Source organism: Thalassophryne amazonica, chromosome 16 (assembly GCF_902500255.1).
Source record: "Thalassophryne amazonica chromosome 16, fThaAma1.1, whole genome shotgun sequence".
Classification (NCBI taxonomy): domain Eukaryota; kingdom Metazoa; phylum Chordata; class Actinopteri; order Batrachoidiformes; family Batrachoididae; genus Thalassophryne; species Thalassophryne amazonica.
Genome location: NC_047118.1, coordinates 17,329,133 through 17,339,200, shown reverse-complemented (window position 1 = coordinate 17,339,200; position 10,068 = coordinate 17,329,133). Strand labels below are relative to the sequence as shown.

General features: G+C 41.1%; 1 protein-coding gene across 1 annotated transcript; it reads right to left on the bottom strand.

The window, feature by feature from the left end:
- Positions 1 to 461: 461 nt before the first annotated feature.
- On the bottom strand, positions 462 to 2,804 carry mpg (N-methylpurine DNA glycosylase). Its single transcript, XM_034191135.1, is given in 9 exon segments — positions 462 to 1,569; positions 1,571 to 1,617; positions 1,619 to 1,741; positions 1,743 to 1,778; positions 1,780 to 1,824; positions 1,826 to 1,870; positions 1,872 to 1,962; positions 2,050 to 2,249; positions 2,339 to 2,804. Coding segments are annotated over 9 exon segments (777 nt in total). The 5' UTR covers positions 2,462 to 2,804; the 3' UTR covers positions 462 to 1,502.
- Between the last annotated feature and the right edge of the window lie 7,264 nt (positions 2,805 to 10,068).

Below are 10,068 nucleotides of genomic sequence, written 5' to 3'. Positions count from 1 at the left end.
AGACAAATATGATTCAAACCACCGCAGCGCAATGCCTTTAATACCTATGACATGCTCTAATCTCTGTAATAAAATTTTATGGTCAACAGTATCAAAAGCAGCACTGAGGTCCAACAGAACAAGCACAGAGATAAGTCCACTGTCCGAAGCCATAAGAAGATCATTTGTAACCTTCACTAATGCTGTTTCTGTACTATGATGAATTCTAAAACCTGACTGAAACTCTTCAAATAGACCATTCCTCTGCAGGTGATCAGTTAGCTGTTTACAACTACCCTCTCAGAATCTTTGAGAGAAAAGGAAGGTTGGAGATTGGCCTATAATTAGCTAAGATAGCTGGGTCAAGTGATGGCTTTTTAAGTAATGGTTTAATTACTGCCACCTTAAAGGCCTGTGGTACATAACCACCTAACAAAGATAGACTGATCATATTTAAGATTGAAGCATTAAATAATGGTAGGACTTCCTTGAGCAGCCTGGCAGGAATGGGGTCTAATAAGCATGTTGATGGTTTGGATGAAGTAACTAATGAAAATAACTCAGACAGAACAATCGGAGAGAAAGAGTCTAGTTGCGCAGTGGATCCTACAAATCCTCCAGGAGTTTGCAATGCCAGGATTTCAACAATGAATTCAACCAATATACATGTAGTACTGGCATTGTAAATTTATATATGGAGCCACATGTTGATTTGACATCAGTTTTACACTGGATGTGCTTTCTGATGGAACACCCAGATGTATGTGGAGAATGGGGCACAGGTGTAGGAAAGAGGAAAGTGTAGTAACCGCCTGTGGCACCATGATGTCCCTCAAATCTCTCTTCTTTCAGTTTCTCTCATTTTGTGCAGGGTAGCCACGGGAGATCTGGTATAGTTCTGCATGATTTAGAACAAGTTTTGCATCGGCTGTACTCCTGATTCAGGATGTACAAGGAGAATGAGGCATAGATGGCCTCAAACCAGCGGCCTTTGGTTGGGCATGTTTTCGGTAAAGGTACCAGCTTGTGCCGCTGTAGTGCCAACCTGAAATCATGTACATACCTCTGAAAGTGTCTGATGATAATGGGATAATCTGCCATTGTGCCGTGATCTTGTTTTATCCGTGGTGGCATTTTTCAAGATGTTCAGTATTTTCTTTCATTCATTACAATCTTTTGACATCCTTTGGTAATCTCTTGCTTTTCTGAGGAGACTGTAGCATTGTCATACATGCTGTGACATCACCGGGAGGTTTTCCAAAAGCAGAGGTTGTGCTAAAGCTGTACTACAGGTGCAGTATGGTTGTTTTTACACATAATATGGAACAATCTGGCATGCTACATCATCAAACTGAATGCCAGATGATATTCATGGACAGGTGTGTATCACACACCGGTTTGTCACTGTATAGACCGTGGCCTTCCAAGATCTACAGCCATAAAAGTATGAATGGAATTAACAATCCATGGGAAATTCTCAAGTCTATAAGGGGCAGATGCTAGAAAAGTCAAAACCATTCCTGTTAACTCAAGCTGACCGTTTGCTGTCTTGTGTCCGGCTTCACGTCAGATGAAACCAAATCATTTGTCTGTTACAGAGCGAGTCTGTTGCTCTAACTCTTTGTTCAGTACGCTAACAACAGGGATGCCCACGGAGATAAAACCGCAAGGGCTTCAAGGCCCACTCCCCATGGGACTCTATCCCGATGCGTGAGGCTGATACTATATCAAGGGGGTCTAAGGGACTCATGTCGGGGGTTCGTCTCGAGCCACACGTCTGGGTCTGACGCCAGATCTCGCACGGTCAAAGCAGCGAGAAATGTTTAAAGCCTGACAAAGCTTCGAAAGGCCCATTGCAGAGCTCTTTGTCCTTCAGCTGTCGTGCACCCTCTTCGTCGTTTGGCCGACCTCAGTTGCTTCATGATAGGCTGACCCTGCAGGGGCTCCAGGGATCGCAGCAACACCGCGGCGCCCTCACCTGCAACACGACACAGTATCTCATCAGTGAGAAAGCCTTCAGTACTTGCAGACAAAAACATCAGCCTCGGTGGGGAGCATTTGTACCTTGACTTGGACACGTTCATGCAGAGGTAAATGCCATAAATTGGATACACATAGATCGTGCCGGGCTTCATGAACATGGCAGCATTTCTGTCTGTGCGTTTGCCACCTGCTGAGTGTGAGGCTTTGTCCTCCCCTCCGAGATACGCTTCGGTCTCCACAATCCTCCCTCGAAGCTCGCTGCCATCGGCACATCTGCGGACCAACACCTGATACAAAAAACAGGGAGGGTCAGAGGTCACGGGTGAGTCTCCAAATAGAAACAACCAAGTCACAATCAAGTGAGATGACAGTTTACCTTGCCAAGCAATGCTTGAGCCAAACTAACACAAGGCTGGTTGAAGAATTCCTCTTCTAATCGGACCCTTGGCTCATTTTTCCTGAAATATCTGCTTTGCTCTGGCTCAGTATTTAGGGCCATTTTCAAGCTGATTGTTCTTTATCCGTTTGTTGGGTAGAACATTCAAATGGTGTTTCTGGTTTTCAGGTTCATTGACTGCTCGGGATAGTTTTTTTTCTTCCTGCCATAAGCCTACCGTCAAATTCTTAAAACGTCACACTGATGGCCTCCAGCAACACGAAGTTAAAGTTAAAACGACTCAGTTAACGCTTTATAACCACAGGTTAAACCTACAGGTCTTACGTATTGTATCTGGATGATCATACTGTTACTGCCTGATCGTATATTAATATTTTTTGGCGATATTTCTTTAAAATGGCAATAAAAGAAAAGTAAAATAGACCACCTCTAACAGGAAGGAAATTTTCTTCTTCTTCTTCTTCCATTTAAGGGGGAGATTAGACACAGTGTAAGCCTACCTCCACCTACAGGATAAATCACGCACGACTCTTTCTTAATATCCTGCCAGGGTAAACTCATGAGTTTCTGTACGTTACGGAAGATGAATCTCAAATTCAGGAATTCTACAGGTACGGATCAGAAATGTGAGAACTACAACAAACGAATTTCAAGTCTGGAGGATCAGGGTTTGGGAGAGTTCACAGGGTTGTCACGTGAAGACAATCATCCAATTAGACGCATTCTGTCTCCTGTAAAACAACTTATTTTCTTCTTTCGGCTCGCAAAGCTGGATTTTTATTTAAATTCTGTGTGTTTTTTATCAAATTATTCTATGTTATAATTTGTAGATTCTGCATGATGTACAGGTTTGGGTACGTAAGCACAAATGTCCTGATGGTTTTGTTAAGATGACACCACCAGGGGGCAGTCCAGGTATCGCTGCCTCACCCTGCTCATCGTGTTCGCTCTCGTTGGAGCATCCTCTCTGCTGTTTTGGCATTGTGGGATATAGCTGGATCGCGGATTGAGCTCGCCGGAACTACTTCGCCTGACCCAGTTTCCGGGTTGTTTGCAAAATGGTGCTGAATTTGCCGACATGAGAAGATGCTGCTGGATGAGTGTGAGTTACGATCATTTAGGGCGGTAAAAACACACGAGATACACAAGTTCTTGTGCCAAATATCACAATTATCTGGGAACTACTTTTTGCGCAGGAATTCATCAAGCACGTCGGCCGCGGGTGCGTGCTAATACAGAATATCCAGAAACTGACTAGAGGTTCGGCCAAAGTGAGAGCGTCCACTTTTAGCTTGCCATAAGCTAAAGCGCTCGTGAGAGTTGCTGCCTGTAGTTTTTTTTAAATCGAAAAACCAATTTGTGTCAAATAATTATATTAAAATAATAATATTTGAAGTGCCTTCAAAAGTATTTTGTTGTTTATTTATTTACTCATTTTATTGTGTTTATATGCAGTAACCACTATAACAACTGAATGGTTCGAGAAAAATTAAAATTTTGAACATATAATTTTCACTTAATTTATAGAAATCTGAATTTTCTCATGCATTTTCCTTGAATCTCCATTTAAAACTTTTTTTTCGATTAAAAAGGACTTACTGGGTTTGCATCTTTAAGATCTTCAGTTCATGTTGTGTTTGAGGTCTGTGTAGCATACAGATAAAGTGTAGACAACAGTGACATTGTGAGAGTTTCATGTGCGAGACATATTTAAAATCATTTCTGACAAAACCTAATATGAATATCAGTTTTGGCCCAAATAAATTCACTATTCAAGTGTCAGGTTAACGTCTGGGAGCATGCGTTAGTGCCATGTGTAGCCACATCCCCGCTATGGAAAAAGTCTTGGATCCTGGATGGCAACCACCCAGGGACGACTGTTGCATCCCTACCTCTAATAAGTAACATCTATCTGCTGCAGTCATGTGAAATGTAAGATGTCGATTTGACTTTCTCTGGTCATTGGGTCCTCAGAATTTAGGCATCAGCGTGCTGGATTATACTCTGATAAATACGCCCCATGTTCAGAATGTCGTAGCTGATGTACGTATGTATATCCAAAATCCAAAAAGGACATTGGACATTTTGAATGATGCCATTCACCCTCTGCAACACCCGCATCAGCAACCAGAGGAGCCTCTTCGGAGGCTCCTTCCCAAGTGCAGGGCCAACCAACTGAAAAAACTCCTTTGTCCCACAGGCCATCAGACTGTACAACTCCTCACTCAGGGTGGGAGGAGGAGTAACAAGAAGACAGGGGATGGGAAGGAGAGGCGCAGTAGTAGCCAGTAGCGAGCAGTATTTCTGGTATTATATTTATATTTACATTTTGCAAATGGTTTCTTACTTTTACTTTGAAAACTCTGTGTGCTTCTTACCTGCGTGCTGCTCGCCAATGCTACTGGAACCTCAATTTCCCTGAGGGAGTCTTCCCAAAAGATTAATAAAGTTTCTATCTAATCCAATCAAATGCAAGTGATACTCCTCTTCGTCTCATTTGACACAAATTCATTCCAGTGTTACCTAAGGATCCTCCAACGAGATCCAAAGAGAAGCCATTGAATGCAAACCCACAGTTTCTGCCATGATGTCGTTTGTCTGTCTGTGATGTCCAGGTCTCATGGAGGACTAAGGACTACAGGTTTGTATTCCTTCAGCGGGTAATTTCACTAATGACCTCCTCTTTGCTCAAAATCAGCGGTTTCTGTGGAATCTATAGTCACAGTGAATAGCTACAGACTCCTGGTCCTTGCATGGTGCAAGAATTTGAAGGGAAAAAATGGTATGGATGGATAATGGTGGGATCACAGACCATGTAGTCAGAGACAATGGTAGGCCTACATGAAAAACTCAGAGTCTAATGAGAGTTTTAAAAGGGGGGCTGTAACAGTGCCAAACCACCACCACTTTGACATTTGGCTTGAAGTTAGACTCTTGGACCACAATGGATGAGAGCCAGTAGAATTCTCCTGAGCCTCTGGGACTGCTGGCTGTGATGTTACTCAGTGGAAAAAAAGGCTGCTGCAGCCAATCTTTCCCAACATCCAGGCCACCATGTTGCTTGCCCCAATGGACGCTTCACCACATGCTTGGTTCCAACCATGTACCAGTCTACAAGACCTCATTATCTGGTTGAACCACTGACTGCTAACATTCGCCACTCTGTCTGCTGTCCTGGGGTGATCACCCAGCCATGATCGCTGCTTGACGCGTGAGAAGAAACACTGTCATATCTTCTCCAGCAGCTGAATCAACTCAGAGTACAGTGCTTGTTTCCTGGCAGAGGTTGACATAAACGTCTGTGCACAAAATGGGAGTGTCGGAAGCGAATTGCTCTTTGATATCTGGCAATTGTAACACTAATGGTAAAGGTGGAACGATGCACCATGAATCGTTATAATCGTACTGTGAAGCCTGTATCAAAATGAGTATTGCGATACCATGAAAGGTCAACTATTACATGTAAATAATGATACCTTGCAGAAGCAATCATAAATGATTTATAAATATACACACAGATAACATCGAGGATTACAATTCATAATTCAGAATAATTTTCTTTAAACTTAAAAAAAATCACCACAGATTAAACTCTATATATTAGTGTTAACAAGCAATGTAATTTCAGTGCATCCTGAAAGTATTCACAGCGCATCAGTTTTTTCCCACATTTTATGTTACAGCCTTATTCCACAATGGAGTGAATTCATTGTTTTTTCCCTGCAAAATCGTACTCACAACACCCCATAATGACAGCATGAAACAAGTTTTTTTTGTTACATTTTTACTAATTAAAAAAAAGAAAATCACGTACATGTGATTCTTTTTTTAAAGTCACTTTTTAACATTTTTAACAAGTGTTCATAATTGAAATGTTATCTATAGATTAATAGCCAAGTGGCCTTTGTGTGCGTGTATGCATGTGTATGGCTTTGATCACAGAAAATGGGGAGGCTGGCATATTCTGTTTGGGTATGGTTATGTAGTTTAGGTCAACGATGAACGCAGTGAAAATGGAAAGTTATAGGATGAATATTTAAATTAGGGATATTAGGTCAAAGCAGCCGGTCTGCTCTGAATTTAGTCAGAAGCTAAGCAGCGTGGAATCTGGTTAGTACTTGGATGGGGCACCTCTTTGGAACACCAGCAGCTGTGTGTGTTTCTCCAGGTAACGCTGGAGTCACGTCAGGAAGACGCATCCAGCGTAAAACTTGTGCCAAATACCAATGCAGATCTGGCTCTGTCCGCTGTGGCAAAACCCGAACAAAACAGGAGCAGGCCGAATGGCAACAGCAAAGGATATTAGGTAAAAAAGCAGTGAACAATGGAAGCTGATGATTCTGGTGTCACACACGATTCCAGCAGAGGGCGGTAAATCATCTATATATTAAAGTCAGTGGCCTCTGTGTACTTTGATGCGTGTGTGTGTTTTGATCACGAGAGAAACTGTGGAGAGCTGACATTTGGTATGCTATGTATTTTGGGTCAAGCAGTGTGGTGGCCAAGTGGGTTAATTGCTTGTTTCAGTGCAGAAGGCTCTGGTTCAATCCCACCCCTGCCACATTTCTTCCATGTAATGGGGAGTTGCGTCAGGAAGGGCATCTGGCGTAAAACCTGTGGCAATTCAACATGCAGATCCACCTTGGATTTGCTGTGGTGACCCCGAGTGCAAACAAGGGAGCAGCCGAAGGGACTTACTTCATGTATTTTGGGTCAAGGGTGAACTACGCCAAAATCGAACATTGATAGGATTCATATTTTTGGGGAACTATCGATATTAGGTAACAACACTGAACGATGGATAGTGATCACACGCTATTCCAGCAGAGGGCAGTAAATCACCTATATATTAAAAGCGTGCATGCATGATTTTATTTAGTATATTCAATGTAAGTAGATAATAAAATTGTAAATGTAAATAGCTGCTGAATTACGACAATCCGTGAAACTGGGTTGAGAATTCCACCTTAAATTTGGAATGTACAACCCCTGGCAATAATTATGGAATCTCCGGCCTCGGAGGATGTTCATTCAGTTGTTTAATTTTGTAGAAAAAAAGCAGATCACAGACATGACACAAAACTAAAGTCATTTCAAATGGCAACTTTCTGGCTTTAAGAAACACTATAAGAAATCAGAAAAAATAATTGTGGCAGTCAGTAACAGTTACTTTTTTAGACCAAGCAGAGGAAAAAAATATGGACTCACTCAATTCTGAGGAATAAATTATGGAATCACCCTGTAAATTTTCATCTCCAAAACTAACACCTGCATCAAATCTGATCTGCTCGTTAGTCTGCATCTAAAAAGGAGTGATCACACCTTGGAGAGCTGTTGCACCAAGTGGACTGATATGAATCATGGCTCCAACATGAGAGATGTCAGTTGAAACAAAGGAGAGGATTATCAAACTCATCATCAAGACATCAAAGCGTCAAGACAGAAAACTTAAAGAAATATGTCTCAAATTCGAAAATGCACAACAAAACAAATGAGGAACGAATGGGAGGAAACTGAAGTCACATCTGTGACCGAACTGTAAGAAACCGCCTAAAGGAAATGGGATTTACATACAGAAAAGCTAAACAAAAGCCATCATTAACACCTAAACAGAAAAAAACAAGGTTACAATGGGCTAAGGAAAAGCAATCGTGGACTGTGGATGACTGGATGAAAGTCATATTCAGTGATGAATCTCGAATCTGCATTGGGCAAGGTGATGATGCTGAACTTTTGTTTGGTGCCGTTCCAGTGAGATTTATAAAGATGACTGCCTGAAGAGAACATGTAAATTTCCACAGTCATTGATGATATGGGGCTGCATGTCAGGTAAAGGCACTGGGGAGATGGCTGTCATTACATCATCAATAAATGCACAAGTTTACGTTGATATTTTGGACACTTTTCTTATCCCATCAATTGAAAAGATGTTTGGGGATGATGAAATCATTTTTCAAGATGATAATGCATCTTGCCATAGAGCAAAAACTGTGAAAACATTCCTTGCAAAAACACACATAGGGTCAATGTCACGGCCTGCAAATAGTCCGGATCTTAATCCAATTGAAAATCTTTGGTGGAAGTTGAAGAAAATGGTCCATGACAAGGCTCCAACCTGCAAAGCTGATCTGGCAACAGCAATCAGAGAAAGTTGGAGCCAGATTGATGAAGAGTACTGTTTGTCACTCATTAAGTCCATGCCTCAGAGACTGCAAGCTGTTATAAAAGCCAGAGGTGGTGTGTTGGAGCGTTCTTTTGTTTTTCATGATTCCATAATTTTTTCCTCAGAATTGAGTGATTCCATATTTTTTTCCTCTGCTTGGTCTAAAAAAGTAACCGTTACTGACTGCCACAATTTTTTTTTCCTGATTTCTTATAGTGTTTCTTAAAGCCAGAAAGTTGCCATTTGAAATGACTTTAGTTTTGTGTCATGTCTGTGATCTGCTTTTTTCTACAAAATTAAACAACTGAATGAACATCCTCCGAGGCCGGTGATTCCATAATTTTTGCCAGGGGTTGTAGAAGTTAAAATACAATAATAATAATAGGGTGCATATGATAAGAAGAACCTAAACAATTTATAAATACATTAAGACAGTAAATTAACATTACATAATTAACAGGAAATAAAAGGGTTGAGGTCTTCCTCTAAAATCTGTTGAGGTCTAAGGTTCTAAAAGCATTCTGAACTCACACGCCATTCCAACTCATTATAGAAACTTTGCATAATTTATTGCCATCTTTGAAAAATGTCAGCTGCCTATTTTATAAACACTACCCAATCTAGAGCCCATGGATCCCCACAGGCAATGCGTTAGTGTTTATTATATAACGGTTGAGTGGATCCTTGACATTTGATTGGTGCTTTGTATGTCACGTGACATGGATTATTCATCCCATTTGTGTTGCTTTAAATCAAACATGGCAGAGTTTGTTTTGCTGACGGATGATGATTTGATGCACAGCATGACGGACTTCGTCAGAATTATTTTTGGACTCCTATTTAAAGTTTGTGTTGGATTGTTGATATCAAAGCAGCAGTGATGCACCAAAACTGGATTAATTTCTGATGTGATTTTTTTTTTTTTTCGCTGCACTGAGGAGGTACCAAAATGTAAGTCCCTTTCCTGTTTGTAAATTAATATAATATAAAATAACAAGGATCTATTTTAACCGTTATATAAAACAAATAATGAATGTTTTTATATTCTTTCAATGGAATGAATATTTAATTCGGTGAAACCTGGAACATACCATTCAACTCGGCTTCGCATTGTTGAATGCCATGTTCCAGCTTTCACCTCATAAAATATTTGTACCAATGAACTCATAAACATTAATTATTTGGATATTTATTTATGTTTGCATTTGAGATGGAACTTAATACTACACAGTATATTAAAGTACAGAGACATCCTGGAGCGCTCTTGACCTCAGACTGGGGTAATGGTTCATCTTTCAGCAGGACGAAGACCCTAAGCACACAGCCAAGATATCAAAGGAGTGGCTTCAGGACAACAATGTGAATGTCCTTGAGTGGTCCAGCCAGAGCCCAGACCTGAATCCAATCTCTGGAAAGATCTGAAAATCGCTGTGCACCGATGCTCCCCATCCAACCTGGTGGAGCTGGAGAGGTGCTGCAAAGAGGTATTTGGGCAAAACTGCCCAAATACAGGTGCACCAAGCTTGTGGCATCATGTTCAAGAAGA